This window comes from Hemibagrus wyckioides, linkage group LG06, assembly GCF_019097595.1.
Source record: "Hemibagrus wyckioides isolate EC202008001 linkage group LG06, SWU_Hwy_1.0, whole genome shotgun sequence".
Classification (NCBI taxonomy): Eukaryota; Metazoa; Chordata; class Actinopteri; order Siluriformes; family Bagridae; genus Hemibagrus; species Hemibagrus wyckioides.
Genome location: NC_080715.1, coordinates 16,752,201 through 16,771,258, shown reverse-complemented (window position 1 = coordinate 16,771,258; position 19,058 = coordinate 16,752,201). Strand labels below are relative to the sequence as shown.

Sequence of the window (19,058 nt, the reverse complement as noted above, 5' to 3'; positions counted from 1 at the left end):
CTTTGATATTAATTGGAGACGCTTTAACATTTAAAGACGAACACATTTCTATCTGATTAAAACGAACGCGTAAGATTTCACTAGATCTGATTTATCAAGAAACACATGAAACAGTTTGGGTTTCAGAAAGAGGAATTTATAGAGATGTACAAAGACATTCAAAGATCAGCTGAAGAAAAGCTACAGTTATACAGATTTATAAATGGAACTGCAATACTGGAAGAAGAGGAGCCAGCTTTGAAAAAACAATGGCTTAAAATGCTCAGCATGTCGACGGGGATCATACAGCATCTCACTGCGTAATAAATATGTGATATTTCTGTGATCAAGAAGACAAAGTGTTTAATGAATAATCAGAATTCGTAGAGTCAGACATGGAGTAAGAGCTTAGCAAGTTGACATCTTGATCTTAGCTGCCCCACAATACTGTGCAAATCAGGAGTGCGTTCATAAATTCATCAGTCCTCACATGCTAAACAACTTCAATGAGAAGACAACAAATGGCTTAATTTCTGGAAGACAGAATGACAAATGCACAAAAATACCTGGTTCATTTTGTGGAGTTAATTATTCCAAACGTTTCTTAATATAGGTGATGAGTGTTACTGTCCTAAAAATAAAATCTTTGGTTTCTTGTGCGAGTGTTATAATGCCCAGCGTTTGAAACTGTAGCACTTGGACAACTTTGAAAACAGGAAATAAGAACAATGAGCGTTTTTAATTTTACGAAATTGTATCACAATAATACTTTTTTTTTTCTTTTTCCAAATTACAGGAGTGAATTTATGAATGCACTCAGACTCCAGACAGCAGGAGAAATGAAAAGAACAGGCTCTGTGCAGTGCTTTACAATTGATTGAAGTTTTAGATCCCTCCAAAAGGGATAAAGAGCTCAGGTGTAAATACCAGCAGGAGTGAAACTATAAACTGTGTTTCTGATGGATTTCTACCTGACAATTTTAAGGCTCCCGGTACTGGAAGAGAATCGAAAACTGCTGGTTGCTGAACTTCATTGTCATTCCTATCACTTGTACTACATTCTTTACTCAACTAAAAAAAAAAAAAAAAGGCAAACGTTGTAAATCATACAAAGTTTTTGGATAAAGGCGGCTTCCTAATTATTAGCACTGTCATCATGCCTTGTGTAGATGCACATGCTTTTTAATATTTTTTATTTTTTTGTTGCATTGGAAACCTGTAGCTTGTTTGTGGAATGGCACTGGAGATGTAGTGATTAGGACGGGATGCGCTGGGCAATGAGCTCCTCTGCGTCCTCACGGTTTTCATTAATCTCTGTGAGCGTCCTGACGAAGCGTGTCCATTCGTCAGTCCGAGGCACGGCGATCTGCTGTAGAGGGAAAGACCCAGTAAAGCGGAGACAAACGTTCTGTTATCTGTCCTGAGCGAGTTCTACAGCACTGATTTCACACAGGAGGAGTGCAGTAACTAAAGCTGCTTTCCACTTCACCTCCTCTCTCATACAGTCTCTCACACACACACACATCTCTAGCTGTCTTTCTGTCTTTACTCGCTGTAGTCACTCTCTGCTTTCTCTTAAGAAACCTTCTAGTCTACCCATTTTCCACATGTACGAGTGTCTCATCAACAGAATGAGAACACATGCATACATTAGCATTTTTTTTTTTAACTGGTTTTCCCCCACCGTTGTGTTTTACACAAGAAGAACATCTATAAAACCAGTACATTACATAAAATCACAGGTGAACTGATGAACCTAGAAAAAACAGATGCAATATTTGCTCTCTGAGAATTGTTCAAATTAATACAATACAATTACTCTTCTGAGAAATTTTATTTGAACAAAAACACACTTCCACCACACTTTACAACGCCATGATGCTAATAGTTAATAGTGTTATACAGTGTGGCCAAATCTATATGGACACCTGTCCGTCTCACATACACGTGAATCTTCCCCAAAAATTAAGAAGAATGTAGGATACCTTTGTATGCCATAGCATTCAGAAGAGGGAAAAAAAAAAAAGAAGAGATTTCCCTTCACTGGAACTAAGAGACTTAAACCTGTTGCAGCATGTCAAAGCGCCTGTGCACAAACCAAGCTCCATGAAGACATGGTTTGCAAGCTTGTAGTAGAAAAACTCGAGCAGCCTGCACAGAGCCTTGACTTAAACCCTTCTGAACACTGATGGAATGAATTAAAATGCCAAATGCACATCAGACCTCCTCGCCTCGATATCATTAATGCACAAGTTCCCACAGCCACACTCTGGGATGGGATGTTCAACCAGAATATATGTTTGTGATGGTTAGGTGTCCACAAACTTTTGCGTATATTTCACAAATTTTTCTTAAAGGTGCTAAATTTTCATTCTGGGCATTTTGTATTGCTCCTGAATGTCAGTGAAATATTTCAAATTGATGTCCTGTTTATATATTTATTTGGATTTTCTGAAGAGTCAGTGCAGTTTTGCTAATGCCCGTTAGTCATAAACACTATGATGTTCATCAGTTAACATTAGTTTTGAAATACAGCTGGTTTAAATAAACTGAACACATACGCAAGAGTGAACTATTCAGCTGTGCAGAGTTTATAGTGCTGTATTTCAGTGGTAGTGGACTGAGCATTAAGAGTCAGGTAACGTAATGTTAGTTTACAGCCTGCTGATGCACACATAATCTATGGTGTTGTGATGTTTAATTAAGAAATGTGCTCTGAGGAGGATGAATTTAAGGAGAAAGAGGGGAACAGAAATATCACAGGAAAAAAAACCCCACTGCTTATGGAGTGTTTGTTTGAGAAACAAACAAAGGGAGCAAGAATTACACAATTCTGAGGCTCTTTTAACTCCTGTTGAATTAGTGTGGCTTTGGCTGTTTAGCAAACTGTGGTCATGTCCCGAATCACATTATACATTACTAAATAATACGGCAATATAGTGGGCCACGCTTTGCTATTATAGACTGGAGGAATATTTAGAATGGTAGTTTTTGCAGTGGCCTGCTTTTTCTTTTGTAATGTATGCTAACTCCAGCCATGGGTCATTCACATGATGTGGATAAAGACGCCATGTAATGATAGGGAGAGTTTTTGTTACTACTAAGTGCAGAAACTGGACTAGATAAAACTCTTAGCTTTACCTCAATGCTACTCTGACCCCTTATAGATAAAGTACAGAAACAAATCCAGTTTTTTAAGATTCTCACCTCTCCAACATCGTAAATGAGAACCTGTCCATCAGAGTCTCCCACAGCAATCTCCCGGCCTGTCTGTGCCCACCTTAGCCTATTGAGAGCAGGAGACCCGTGCACTGTAACACTGGCAGTGGGAACCTACAGAGTAAAACAAAAATGTTTAGCAATACTGACGCATATACAAAAGTTAATAACCAAATCTGGGTCTGCAAATGTGTGTGCACAGGTATGTGTGTGTGAGTTCCAGAGACCTCGGTGTCATTGTTGAGGTTCCACAGGTCTAAATGGCCAACTCCATCCACGCAAGCAAAGAGGGCAGGGTGAACAGGCGACCACATCACATCATAAACGTAGTCCGAGTTATCCTCAAACGAGTAGAGCGGCTTATTATTCTACGGGACACAAAAATAGCAGGGAGCCAGAGTCACTGGCTTGCACAAACACAACACTAATCACAATGTGAATGGAACCAAAAGCACTTTTCCACTGCTGCTATTACTCTCCATGTTTCCAGGCATTCACAGAGACTAAACTTAGGCTGCTTTCACGTGGCATTTTTTAACAGAACAATCACTAGCTGGAGAGCTTTTTGTGTTTATATGAGAAAAAGTGGGCCACACTGTGATGCAGACTATAACCATAACAACACTCATACCAGTCTTCACTAGTATCAGCTAACTTGTCTAGCTTACTCCCTATATTAGCTTTATTATTTTAATGAATAAAATTAGTTCTAATGAGGAGGCTGTTTGCCCTTTATTGTAACTTTGGATGCAGAAAATTAGAGAAGCTGAGCTGCTTGTGTAAAGTGTTATTTGTGTCAAATCGTTATATTAAACATTATATTAGCTCACTAATAAGACTGATTTTTACTGCCACTGTCCTACATAGTTCATCCCAAGCTGTGACCAATTGTTCAGGAGACAAAAAGCCCTTCATGGCCAAATAAAACCCCCAAAAAACAAAACCACTGTCAATTCTGAAAAATACTTAGCTGAAAAGAAGTGTAATTGAACTTTCATGCTATCAACATTCTGCTTCCAGATCAAGGTTATAGTTGGTTGTGGTACCTTAGTGCTCCAGAGTTTGACGGTCCAGTCAAAGGAAGAAGTGAGAAAGAGATGGGAGAAGTCGACAGCACCGGCCGCTGTGTGGCAATGGATTCCTGTAATTGGACCGTGGTGGCCCTCAAACATCTCGCTGATACCGGCCTTACTGCTCCCAAACAAACACACACACACACAAGAGAGAAAGAACACATCACAATTCCTCCATCATCTGGATTATGTTTGCTAACATAAAATGACTATTAGAAGGAATGGACTACTGGACGTTAAAGGATCCCTAAAATGAACGGAAAATGCACATCGGCCCGTTGTACTTGTGGCGTGATCACCTGGTCATGATTACTCTAGCCAAGTATGATTATTTGGCAGTTGCACCGTTGTTAAATTCCACAATCATATGTTCCTGATGCACGACGAGGAATGTGAATTAGGTGTGTTTCCATCATTGAGGATGAGGCAAATAAACACCCAAACACAAGGTTCCAATGTGAGGAGTAAACATGGAAAAAAGCCTGGCTGTCTAGACTTACTATTGGGCAGGTTTCTTTGTGTCAGGTCATATAAAACCGTATTTCTGACAGAAAGATGCCAATAGGAGATACTGACGCATGAATCCACTAGTCTGTTCTAAAGAGAGAGAGAGAGAGAGAGAGTCTTCCCTATGCGTGCAGTAGTGTGTTCAACAGCTCTGGAGATCGTTATACTGGGGGGGAACATACAGTTCCTAATTTCAGCATGTTTAAAATCATTATTGAATGCGATCTTACTCAACAGCGGATCTGTTATTTTCAATATCTAACAATATTTGTAAAACTTTTCTCTGGTCCCTAATCTCTACTTTTATATAAACATATATATATATATATATATATATATATATATATATATAGAGAGAGAGAGAGAGAGAGAGAGAGAGAGAGAGAGAAGCAGAACTTTAAAAGAAAATTAAAATAAAACTAGAAAATTAAATAAAAAATAAAATAAAAAAAAACCCATCATTTACATTAAACTTTTAAAAATCTTTGATTCTGTTAAGTAAAATAAAATAAAACAAAAAAAATATTTTATAAAATTACCTATCAGCTATCTTATAATCAAACACTTTTCCACATATTAAGGGTATGAGCTAATTCTGCACAAAAAAGCTCCAGTACACAAAAAGCTTTCACATAGTGCTCCGTGTGTGTGTGTGTATGTACTCATTACTCTGAGAGGTAAATAGCCAGTGTGAGAGGTGCTTCTGTCTTATTAGCTGGGTTGAGATGGGAATATCATAATCATAGCATCATAAATGAAGTGGAAACACTGCAGCTCTCTCAATCACTGCTGAGCACAAACACAGATGAACATCTCACTGACTGACTAAACTGCTCTCACTGGCTCCAAATACGATTCCATTTACGCACAAGAAACCTTAGCCACTCACCATACGGATAACTTCAAGAAATCCCTGTCAACAGAAACGCTACTGCTTTTCCTCTTCTGTTCTAACGACTTGTTAATTCCTCCATGAATTATGATGCTGTGTTTTCCACAAATGTTTCACACTTCAACCAAAAACCCACAAGAAATATAGAAGGGGGATTAGTTGTTTCCACTAGGTGTGTGTGAGAGTGTGTGGCCATTTCCATTGTAACCATTCCATTAGAAAAAGAGGATAATTAGACATACACTCTTATTGCACAAGATTTTGGAAGCGTGTGATTTACCTGCCGTGCCTACAGGACGTGTAGACCGATCCATCCTCGCTGCCTACCACAAAGTTATTGACGTCACCCAAGGGGAAAGACATGGAAGTGACTGCTACAGACTTGGACTGCTTAAACACCAACTCCATACTGTCCTGTAAGAAAGAGAAAGAGAGAGAGAGAGAGAGAGAGAGAGAGAGAGAGAGAGAGAGAGAGAGAGAGAGAGAGAGAGAGAGAGAGAGAGAGAGAGAGAGAGAGAGAGTGACATCAGCACACAAACATACAGCACACACGTCCCATAGCACAGTAAATAACCTCCAGTAAATAACCTCTCTTGGCACTTTATTTGTGGATGATGTCAATACAGCTTACACTCCATAAATGCTTCACGTCTGACCTTGTGGTTTGGCAAACTTTAAGGAATGATGAAGGTAATGTTATTCACACTTTAAATATATAAGACATGGGAACAGCCATTTAGCCCAAAAAAGTGCTGAGTTTTTAAAGTGCTGAGCAAACTGCCTGCCAAATCCAGATGCATTTCCAAACCACTTCCCCTTGAGTGCATCCCTTAGACCCTGATTCTACACTAAGGCTCTTTCCTAAGCAATTACCACGCTCTCTGACTCAAACCTACAAAAATGATTTACATGACCATATTCAGTAATAACCGATAGGAGAGTGGCTTCTGGAAGAAATGTATGTCTTTTTATTTTTATTTTTTGAGCTATGAGTAATGTTGTGGGAAGAGAAGAGGACTTCAGGTACCTGAGGCTGGGACAACATGTCCAGACTCCAGGAGCACATTTTCCCATCAGTGGAGATGCTGATCAGGTTGTGAGCATTTTGAGTGCCTACGACATTCACGCAGTAAACAGGATGCTAGAAAAGGGAAATTGGAGGATATACACAAAAACAAAAATGGTATAAATCATAAATCTGCTGTATGAATACATCACATTGAATTGTTTAAATATAGGACATGAGTTAGCTGTGGAACTCTTGCAGTGCGTCAGGAAAAAAAATTATTCTGCATTGAAGGTGAAATTTATTCTGTCTAAATGATTCTACTTAATATACCACATACATGTTACCGAAATTCGAGCTTTTTTATAGTCTAATGACTTGTATGGCTCAGTGACTGATTACATGGAACATATGGTTTAGTGTGATTTATGTTTCAGCTACTGTTGCAATCAACATGAATACAGACCCCTCCTGCTTCATGGGACTCTAGATGACGTGGGTAGTGTTACCGTGTGAGCAGCGGCTGAAAGCGGAGTCCTCTGCACTGGAGTTCGCTTGTTGCTCCTGTTGTCCCATAGCACGATCTGTCCTGAATACGTACCACCTACCACCAGGTTAGGGTGGAACTTAACAAACGCAGCTGACATCACTGCAGACTAAAGAGAGAGAGAGAGAGAGAGACAGAAAGAGAGAGAGAAAGAGGAAATGGTCCATGTGTTAAAATAGTAAAGATGGATAGAATCAAACTACAGCCATGTTTTAGTGCATTCGATTTATGTGAATGTAAAATTCAGTTCAAACTTGATTAGGAATACATTTAGTCTTCCACTAATGGTTTACCTCAGCTAAGATTATTTACAGCATTAATTATTGTGAACAGACTTCAGCAGGAGGAAATTATATGTAATGTTTAGGGGGGAAAAAAGGAACAAAAAAAGATATGATATACAGCATGCTTTTTAAGGAAAATAATCCTTGAGGGCTGGGGTGATGTGACCTGCCACAAAGTGAAGATACTGTTACCAATCATAAAGCAGTATTACTTTCTTATAACAGAACATCCAAAAGACTTTTAATCCCTTTTATATCACAATGATACTATTACTACTACTACTGTATTATAATTATATAATTATAATACAATATTTTATTTATTAATGATCATGTTTTTTAATCATCTGTTTAATGTTATGGACCATCCACAAGACGATCGCATACTACTCCACTACACTATAGCAGCTATAAACAGCCTCTTTCTCTCTATCATGTACAAAGCCATATACATTCAGCTTTAAATGTTTTTTTGCCTCTATTATCAGCCTTAGATTTAGTACCGAGTCTGCCAAATAAGCCCTTGATAACGTAGTAAATGTAAAGCTATCCTTTGAATTATAGCCAGAATTACTGTGTAAGTGCCTCAAGACCTTCTGACCAGAATAGAATTACAGCAAGTTACATGCATTCATTGACATTTCTTTAAACATTTCTTCTAAACTCTATTCAACACAGTCTGAATAAAATACCAACATTGATACTGCAGCATGTTACTAAAATGTTATCTTATGGAACTCTGTCATTATGTAGCCCCAGGGTCCTCGAGGAATGTTGTTTCATTCAGCTGATGTACTACATCAGATATATATGGTTGAAATGACAATAAAACCTTCTTGACTTAATAAATGACTGAAATCTGATGTATTTTTTTTTTTTTTTCGCTTCTGAATTTAGCCGGTTAAATACAAACGTGTTGAGGTGTTCACTCGACTTACTCACTGATGGAATAAATAGTTCAATGGAGATTTGTGCTTGATAGAATGTTCGATTTTTATCTATTTGGTTTATTATTCAAGAAAAAAAAAAAATCAATTAATACAAGTGTTTTGGTATGTAATGTTACTTAGGGTGTGAGACACATGGTGTGTTCATGAGAACTAATGCAATACATAATGTCCATTAACACAAGCGTAATGGAAAGTGTTGCATTTCCACTAAAGGTGAATGGGGAGCTGTCATATTTCCTCCTGCTGAAACTCAATCACGCGGAATATATTCTAATTCTGAATGTGTGAAACGTTACGCTGTTCTATACATGGATGTGAAGAGCATCATTTGCATCTGAGGCGCACACATTTTCCTGAGTGAATGGATGAGTGGCTGGGTAAGTGCATGCATGAGTGAATAAGAGATAGAGCTGTTCTTTAAACTGGAAATGGTCCACCAGCACCACTGAGTTTTCAGTTACTGACTGGTTTCAGCCAAATCTAACCCCCTACTGTATCCAATATAATCCAGCAGCATCTAATCAAACGCTGCCTTTCAATCCTTTGAGGAATTTTCCCCCAAACTGGAAGGGGAAAATGTTCCTCTTCAGCTTTCAGGCAATGGCGAAAAATTCATTTTTGTACTCTTTCTGTCAGCCGCATTCTAGCTCTTGCTCGCTCTCACACACACACACACACAGGTGGAGAAAAACAAGTTCACACTTATGTATGTATGGAGTTTCCTGAGTGTGTGTAGTGTGTGTGAGCCATGTATCCGCTCTGAAGGCCAGCACATGTGGTTCTACTCAGTCTGTCCACAGAACACTACCTCAGGGTGTACACACACACACACACCTAAAACTAGAAGTAAAGCATGCATGCTAGAGTCAGTGGAAATTTCAGCTGGAGTACTATAGCTCTCTAAATTTCAAACATGGAGCACGTTAACACAATCTCGTCTAATTATGTTCTTATTTTAAAATAAAGTCTTTTGCATTACTCAGTTAATCGCTCAGCTTCCCTTGCTGTTCTAGGTATCTACATTGTGACTTTTTTATTAACTTTGTTTCTTAGTAGTTTAGTTTATTTGAAACTGAACTCTCTGTTTCATTACAGTGTATAGTTTAGCTCTTCTTCAGCTCAATGCCTGTGTGTGTGTGTGTGTGTGTGAGTGTTTTATTTTTAGGTCTGAACAATATCTCTGATTAGTTTAGCAAAAAGAGCACTAACTTAACACATTCTCTGAAATATGCAAGCGTTCTAACAATACAGATTGGAGATACATTCTCTCTCTCTCTCTGTTTTCATTTGTTTTTTGTATCAAATGGCAATGTTTTATGTTGATATTAATGTAAGACATTAATCATCAACTGACACATCACAAGCATAGGAGTTTGTTTTAATTAACTGCAAGACATATTGCAATCATATTGCAATCATAATCAATGTTGGTGCAATATGCTGTTTTTGCGGGTGTGGGTGTATTGTGTGTGAGTGAGAGAGAGAGAGAGAGAGAATACCAGCATGATGAAATCACAGAGGGATGAGAGAAGAGGAAGAACGGATGCCAGGAAAATTGGCAGCAGATAATGTTGGTCAGAGAAATGGCTACCTGTGTGTATGTGGTTTGATTGGGGGGGGTCAGAGGGTGTGTTCGTATATGAGTGTGTCAGATGTTATTTCAGTCAGGTTGTTTGTATGTGGATATTTGTGGGGTGCTGATTTGAGCGGGTGGTACTTCCTCTCTTACCTGGCAGTGAAAGACGTACTCGGGCGTAGTTTTCTTATACTTCATGTTCCAGACCAGCGCCACTCCATCAGGCTCATGCGGTGCCTCCTCGTTGTTGTTATAGGAGGCAACGAGCAGCTCAGGATACTGCACACACAGAAAAAAATGCAACTTGTAGCACACACACTCATTCCCTCAGGCACTTTTCCTCTTCCCTCCTGCTGTGCTGTGTTGTGTGTGTGTGTGTGTGTGTGTGTTTGAGTGTGTGGATGCCAGCCAGAACGCGTCAGAGCTTCAACAAGATTTATTACAGGGAAACTTTTCCTCAGCAGCAGTGACGGTAAATAAAGACTAACATGCACCAGCAGCAGACTGCAGACTACTAAACGAGCTGCTCCAGAGATGCACTGCCTCTGGCTATGGCTGAGACCTGCTTCACACTGAAATCTCAGTGAGACTTGTAATACCCTGCGGAACTAAATCTTTTACCACAGATGAAACGGCTATGAACATAAAGGAAAAGATTCGGTTATGTCCAGAATACATTAGCACAGAAAAACGACAACACCAAACTGTGCGGCGAGAAATGGTTTTGGGTACACAACTAGTGCCAGAAGTCATTTACACCATACATATCACACAGCAGAGCGGCACATGGAGGAACTTAATCATGCCACCTCGACCATGATTTGCCGAAACACAGATTTAGGCCTCTGGAGAAACCGCAGCAGCTAAAACAATAATCCATGTCTGTTTAGATTGTACACATTTGCTAGAGGAAGTGAAATTGAGAAAGCAGGAGAGCACACATTGAGCCGATTACTCATAACTAGATGCAATGCCTCCAAACTTCTGATCAAGCTTTTCACTCTGACAGTCTACTCGGACTGAAAAGGAAACTCTGATATGACCGACTAATCCTTTGGGTCACCGTGAATCCAAAACCACACATTAAGCTTCATGCAATGTGGTGAAGAGGAACTGGTGATGCACGCATAATCTTGGTCAAATCTTTGTATTAGATTTGATTTGATATAGATTTGTAGTAGATTTGTACAATTAATGTATTGATCATTCTTGTTTGGGGGAAACATTTCTATTTTCTGCTTTAAAAGTGTAGTTGTTGTTGATCTTTCAGCTGCTCCCTCATGTGTGAGGGGTCGCCACAGCAGATCAACTGGTTCACACAACAACTTGGCACAGGTTTTACACCGGATGCCCTTCCTGACACAACCCTCCCATTTTATCTGGGCTTGGGACCAGCACTGCATCCAGTGGCTGGGGTTTGAGCACTGGCTGGGAATCGAACCCGGGCCTTCCGCATGGTAGGTGAGAGAGAGAGAGAGAGAGAGAGAGAGAGAGAGAGAGAGAGGAGTTGACAGTGTTGAAACACTCGTGTATGTCCCAATGCTTTTCCATAGGAATGAGTTTTCAGCTGAAGGTGCTTTGAAGAGCCCCATGTTTCTCTCCTGATCAAGGTACATCACTGTAAATATTTTCAAACAGACTTTCAGCCCCTGTGCAAGACTATCACAGAAAAGCGGCCACTTCACTGCTTGTTCAAATACAATTTTGGACTAAATACTATACAATAAGCATTAGTTAGGACAAGCAAATTAAACAGACTTTTATATGAAGTGGATCAAATTGAACAGGTAGTATTTCATTTGTCACCAGTAAATTCAGGCCCTATGGCTCTGTGACTGGGTTTAATTACCTGTGGGGACCAATCCAGACAGGTGACCACCCTGTGTTTGGACCAGTGCTCATCTGTGAACTGTCTGTTTAGAGACAGCTTTGCTCCGGCCTGCGTCTCACTGCAATACACACAGAAACACACAACACACATGTATGTAAGTAGTATGCATGCACGCAAATTTTATCATTCAAACAACTGTCTAAAATGTAGACATTCTGTTTGTTACCCCTCCTTGTCCTCAAGGTCACGGCCACTGTAGTCAAAGAAAACATCCACATGTTCAGACAAAGCTCTCTCAATGATGCGTGTGCTGTGGTCAAAGAAGTCCATAAATTCCTCAGAGTGCAGAATCTGTAGCTTCTCCTCCTCAGTCAGCTCATGAGGGGGCACTAGGGATAAAGGGATTAAAACAGATAAAGCACTTCCTCCTTTACTGGCTATAAGCCAAACTATTCAATACATCCCATGCATCCAGTTGAAATGTACATTTTTTATAATGCCAGCTACGGCAAACTAGGAATAAGACACACTGGACACACCAGGAATAAGACCACTGACACACAAATACTAACAGTATGTAAAAAGCAATGATAATTCTTTTTCATGACAAAAACATAAGACAGGAAATTCACATAATTAATTTACAGTCAGTTGGACACCCAGCTACGTTGAGACCAATACAATAATTTTTACACTTGTCAGTTATTAATCTGTAGAACAATATCAAATGGTTGTAACTCCAAGCTTATACCTGTGTAGGAATCACAATCATTATATCTTTCATTCAGGGTTTAAGTCATATAAGTACTGAAAAATAAATTGGTTAAAGTAGTAAATAACCTGCTACAAATATCCTGCTCTAATTAAGATTGTACATGCTTATGTGTGTTGCTTTGTTTCAGTGGAGCTTTTGATACCATAGATCGCTTCTTTTAGACTACATTTTTTGCTGGAGTTAAGTGAGCCTATTTTCTGATTCAGGTGTTTGTAGGTTGTAAATGTTAACAGTAATTCCAATATTAGTATGAATTGCTCTGCTGATGACAACTTCTCTAACTATACATATACAGCTCTGGAAAAAAATAAGAGACCACTGCCCAATCTCCAGATTTGAACCCTATTGAAAGCCTCTGGTATGTCATCAAGAGGAAGATGGATGGTCACCAACCATCAAGCAAAGCTGAGCTGTTTGCTTTTTTGCAAAAAGAGTGGTATAAAGTTCCCCAACAGCAATGTGAGAAACTGGTGGAGAGCATGGAGCCAAAACGCCTGCAAATCGGGGTTATTCCACCAAATACTGATTTCTTAATGTTATTTAGCCAAAGCATTAACACAATTTGTTTACAAATTATTTGCATTTTGTTTCATTTGAGTTATTAAAGCTCTGCAAATACTGCATGATCTTGGGTTATTTTGATGTGTTGTCATTTCCTTTAAATATACACTCTAAATAACAATAGTTATATTTTCAATTTAGGAGAAATATCGTCAGCAGTTCATAAAAAATGAAACAAAACTGTTCATCTCACCAATACATGAACCTGTAAGAAAAAAACATAAGAAACTGATTAGTTTGCAGGTGGCTCTTATTTTTTCCCAGAGCTGTATATATACACACACAGCTGTATATTCTGTTTGGTCAAAAAAATATAGAGAAACCAGTACATCATAACCCTATATATTTGATTCCAAAACGAATGATCCATTTGCTGATATAACAGCCTCCAATCTTCTGGGAAGGCTTTCCACTAGATTTTGGAGTGTGGCTGTGAGGATTTGTGCTCCTTCATCCACAGGAGCTTTAGTGAGGTCAGGCACACAATTGGTGTTCCAATTAATCCCAAAGTTGATAATTGGATTTGAAGTCAGGCCACTAGAGTTCTTCCACACTAGCTATGGCTATATCCATGTCTTTATGGACCTCACTTTGTGCACAGGGGCAGTGTCATGCTGGAACAGGTTTGGACTCAGCCTCTATATTCCACTGAAGGTAAATGCTACAGCATACAAAGACATTCTAGACAATTGCATGCTTTTAAGTTTTAGGCAACAGTTTGAGGGAAGGCTCACATATGGTGATGGCATGGTGTCTACAAACTCCATCAGATACATATACATAAATATACATGAAATACTATAGTGCATCTCAGTAAAGTGGTAACTTGTGAGCCACTGGAAATTTCAGATGCATTTTTATAGGTCTCTAATTTCCAAACACCACTAACAAAAGAAAGACTGGTCTAATTATGTTCTTATTTTAAAACATTCAGTTATTCTTTCAGTTACATAATATGAAGCAGAAAGATTTCAGAGGTATACTAGGAAAACCTCCAGTTACTCCAAAACGCAAAATCCTTACTAGAATTGTGATCATATTGCCCTCCATTTTATCCACACTATAGTGGCTACCGGTTTTGAGGAGTTTGTCCTTGCCACTCTTGTCTTCCTTCCTTCTTTCTTCATATCCTTTTAGACCTACCTTCCACCTCTTGTTCCAGCACTGATGTCTCCTTTTCCACCTCTGTCACTGCTTCTGCAGGAGCCATCTCTTCCTCCTCCTCTTCCTCTGTTGAGGAAAGAGTTCTACCATGAGACATCGGGCCTTTAAATCACACAACACTTACAAGAGAACGGCCAAAAAATCACCATAAATTAGTCTTTAAAAAAACAACTTCCAAAACATAATAAATCATGTTCCAAACATTTTAAATAAGATGCTTTTTATGACAAAAAGGATTAAATATCATATATTTAATTGCACATGTGTAAGTAGGAATCAAAATCTTGCCAAGACAAACACATAATAATATGCCTGCCATTTAAGTGGGTGAGGAATATTGATGCTAGTAACTGGGCAGTATGGTCACACTGGGAATAAACTAGACGAAAACCATTCACAAGAGCAAAGGCAAGCAGAGAGAGAATAAAAATGAATCAAAACGGTCACAAATATCCACAGTTTCTTCAAATGTGTTGGTAAATGACACTCATCACCAAACATAGACTTGGCTCTAACATACTGAGAAATGTCAACACAGGCCACAACTTAGAAAATACTGTATGGGTGGACCGTTCATATGAAACACGCAACCCTGTTTGAATAACACCAAAGCTCCTTTTTGACACTGTTTCCAAGACGTTACTGTGAAAACACTAGCACAGAAATGGAACAAAGCCTAGACAAATGCCTTGGTTAACCACCCTTTCATCACACTGTCACCTCTCCCATAGTTGCTCCTCTTTTCATTAGTAGCAAGACCATGTTAGAACACAGTCAGGGTCCTTCTTCCCCCACAGCCCCTTAGTTAACGAGATACACTGTTGTACAGGGAGTACACTTGTTAGCACTGTTATCCTCTCTGGCTTTCGAATACATAGACAGACACAGTAACACATGCATACACACATCCCACACACGCAAAGCAGGAGGGCGGGCAAGCAGGTGCCCTAAACCTCTCCCATTGGCCACGCCAGCTGACGGGTGGAGTGCGTGAGGCAGATGGCTCTACTGGGATTGTGTGTGTGAGAGAGGTGGCATAGAGATGGCACTGAGTTTTTTTCTGCCTGACTGCCCCTTCTCAAGACTCTCTCCGGAACCACAAGCCTGTGCAATTACCAACACGACAGGGGGTCCGACAACTCCTATTCAAACAGCGAGGATGTGCAACAAAATACAGCTTGTGGCCCTGACCAGCTGGCAAGCCACACACTGCTCAAACAAAAGGTCAAGCTTTTCTCAAACACACAAATGCACATACACACACATTCTAATCATCTGAAACAAATCCATTGCTTATTGTAAACTTAGGGAGGGGGGAATGTTAACATATGCTGAATGCAGCAAAACTGGAGAGAAGGATAAATTATAAACATACCATTTTGCAGAAATTAGCCATATTTTGTGCGAGTTATTATAAAGACTGCAGCAGAGGGTAAGATTGCCCTTTTCTGAGAAAATCAAATTCATAATGTCATCTGTCAGGTCTTCCATTAGAGATGTCTTCATCCCTCTCTTTCAAACAGGGCTCTGAGTGAAGGGAGAGAAAAAAAAAGAGGGAGGGAGACCAGGAATGAGGAAAAAGGGGAGGGGAGGAAGGGGATTGTTCTGATGAGTTTACAGAGTCACGCTGATGACACAGGCCATCTCAATGCATTGGGCCCTTAGTCAGGCAAGGATAGAGCACAGAAGGGTAAAATCTTTCCTTTCAAGGGCCTCAATCAGGCTCAGACGAAAACAGTAATCAGTGTCTTTCAGTCCAGGGCCCAAGCGCATGCCGCAGCCCTTTCTCTGCCAGCCAGGCCCAAGCAATCAACCTGCCAGGCATTAGCAACGTTAAGACAATCTGGAAATAAAAAGTATAATGCACCTGCCAGCCAAAATGGCCATTTGGAGAAAAGCTAGTGATCCTGGTGACCCCACACGGGTAAGAGGGAGAGTAGTGGTACAAAGAAAACGAGAGATTGGGGATAGGAAGGCGGGGGAAAGAGAACCGTTTAACAGAATTCACCCTGATGGCAGATCCCCTTCCCCATCGACACCTCATCTCAAAGCAACCCAATTATCGCTTTTGTATCATTTAAGGAATAAAAGCTTTTGGGAGGAGCGGAGGGGGAAGGCAGAGGGACAGGGGGAGTAATCACCAGCTTTTGTGAATGGACAATATATTAATGCAAACGCACCATGGGTCCAGAGGTTGTTCGAGTACAAGACTAATGCCCTTTGATCTGCAGTGCAGGTGCATGGGGTCTGAGTGAAACACAGACACAGAGAGGACCCTATAAACCTGACTTCCACATTTCTATATACCAAAGAGGACTGAGCAAACAAACCTCCGCTCTCTATACTTGGCTTCCTGAATCAGACTTTCAGGGTTCTGATTATAGTGGGATGATAAATTGCTCAGGGTTCATGCGGAATGGGTTTTACTATTGAACAACAGCACAAAGAAGTGGGCTGTAAGCACTTCTGGACCATTGTATGTCATAAACACACAGTTCCTCACAAATATTGTCCAGTAAAAAAAAAATCTCTAGGAAGATTTACTTACCATGGGATATATACTTTGACTTTTACAACACCTTTGCAAAAAATGTCCAGTATAAAAATAAGACTACAGTACATAAAACATATGGGTATTTACACATGTTGCTTTATATAGCAAGTTACACATATACGCATACATACAGTTGGTACATAAGAATTTGGAGTGTGACTCTTGTGAATTTTCGTAATTTTACCTCAGTACACCACAACAGTGGATTCGAAATTAAGCAATCAAGATGTAATCAAAGACTTTCAGGTTTAATTCGAAGGACTTGTAGGAACATTCGTTGACATAGTCCCTCCATTATCACAGTCTCAAAAGTAACTGACTTGGCCAGGACTGATAAGCAGTGTCATGGCACAAATTAAAAAGGTCTGGGGTTGATTTCATGCGTTGAATTCGTAGTTTCGTGAACTGTCAAAAAGCCGTCCAAGGAGGTGTCGATGCAAGTGAAGGAGGCCATCATTAGAGTAGCCAAATCAACAATTCTGAAATAGAAGGAATGCACTGGCAAGCTCAGCACCACTAAAAGGCCTGGAAAAACAAAGAAGACAACTAAAATGAACCATCTTGCCAGGTCAAGAACTCTCTTGAGGAGGTAGGTTTGTCATTGTCAAAATCTACAATCAAGAGACAACTTCATGAATGTAAATACAGATGTTTTACCTCAAGATGCAAAACACTTGTAACACTCAAGTAAAGACTTCGTGTAAAACATATTTATTTAAAAAAATAAATAAATAAAGCCTGGCCAGTTCTGGATCAAGATACAAATGAAGCTAAGATTGATTCATGCCAGAATGATGAGAAGAGAGGTCTATGGGGAAAGAAAGGAAATGCTCCTGCTCCAAAGCACACCACATCATCTGTCAAACATGGTGGAGGCAGTGTTATGACATGGATGTGTACAGCCGCCAACAGAGCTGGATCACTGGTGTTTATTGATGATCTGAATACTTATAGCTGATCTTTAATGGCTGGGTCAGTCAACTGACCTCAACCTAACTGAGCAGGCTTTTCACTTATTGAAGATCGAACTGAAGGCAGAAAGACCCACAGACAAGCAGCAACTAAAGGAAGCTGCAGTTAAGACCTGGCAAAGTATCTCAAGGGAAGAAACTCAGCATTCGGCAATATCCATAAGCTCCAGACTTCAGGCAGTCGCTGACTGCAAAGGGATTATGTCCAAGTGTTAAAATAATCCTTTTACTAATAATTATGTTCCAATCATTTTGAGTCAGTGAAAATAGAGAAACTATGTAAAAATATTTTTGTTAAACCCCTACAATTAAAGCTGAAAGTCTACACTTCAATCCCATCATGATTGCTTCATATCAAATCCATCGTGGTGGTGTACAGAGGCAACATTACAAAAATTGGGCCACTGTCCAAATACTTATGTATAAGAAGAAAAGACTGAATCTTCAACCTGAACTCTGACAATATAGATACCTACAGCATGTATATAACAATGTGCATATGAATTCAGGTTCAATCCTAGCATACTTATGAATTTAGTCTCTAAAACTTTCATGTCAGTTTCACACACTGACAAAAAGATTGGCACTTATTAGTCATGATTTCTTATGTACCTAGATATTATGCGCCTAAGGGTGCATCCCACACATTATTCATTTTTTCATGATTGATTAAATACATGTCTTTAAGGAGTATAATGCTCATGTAAATGATAAATTCAAGCTCAGACAATAAGTTTAATTTTGAAAAGCAGGCAGTTTTGTGGTTGGCAGTGGAGTGCTGGGTTAAGGGTGCCTGAGTTTTAAGTGAGGCCCTCGATAAGAGAGGCCTCTCACATGCCCCAGTGATTAAAATAGAGTAGTACTCCTCCTGCAGAGAGAGCATGATTAAAACAATCACCTTTAATTAAAGTTCACATTCACAGAGAAAACGTTTCACAACCTCAGACGGTTGCAAAGCCTTGTGAAACATACAGCACTCTCATCCTGGAACAGAGCTCTGTCTCGCAATTGGACTGTGATATCCCATGAGACTCAGCAGCTACTGTCTCGATTCACCTCACTGCTGAGAAACCTGATTTAGAACGACAGTCACTGAACGACTTTATACGTCATGATCGTTTGTTTGCTTCGAAAAAAAGCCATGAAAATGGACGGAATTTCCATTTGAA

At 39.6% G+C, this 19,058-nt stretch overlaps 1 protein-coding gene across 3 annotated transcripts in view; it reads right to left on the bottom strand.

Annotated features, from left to right (window-relative positions):
* Window positions 1–120: 120 nt before the first annotated feature.
* Window positions 121–19,058, bottom strand: part of dync1i2a (dynein, cytoplasmic 1, intermediate chain 2a) — a 31,134-nt gene continuing 12,196 nt past the window's right edge. For all 3 annotated transcript variants that reach the window (XM_058392510.1, XM_058392512.1, XM_058392511.1), the window contains 11 exons: window positions 14,344–14,430; window positions 12,091–12,253; window positions 11,883–11,982; window positions 10,187–10,312; window positions 7,186–7,332; window positions 6,698–6,811; window positions 5,951–6,084; window positions 4,245–4,389; window positions 3,426–3,566; window positions 3,187–3,312; window positions 121–1,348 (listed from right to left, as the gene is read on the bottom strand). In XM_058392510.1, the coding sequence (XP_058248493.1) occupies window positions 1,235–1,348; window positions 3,187–3,312; window positions 3,426–3,566; window positions 4,245–4,389; window positions 5,951–6,084; window positions 6,698–6,811; window positions 7,186–7,332; window positions 10,187–10,312; window positions 11,883–11,982; window positions 12,091–12,253; window positions 14,344–14,430 (1,397 nt within the window). In that variant the 3' untranslated portion in view covers window positions 121–1,234. The remainder of the gene's footprint in view (window positions 1,349–3,186; window positions 3,313–3,425; window positions 3,567–4,244; window positions 4,390–5,950; window positions 6,085–6,697; window positions 6,812–7,185; window positions 7,333–10,186; window positions 10,313–11,882; window positions 11,983–12,090; window positions 12,254–14,343; window positions 14,431–19,058) is intronic.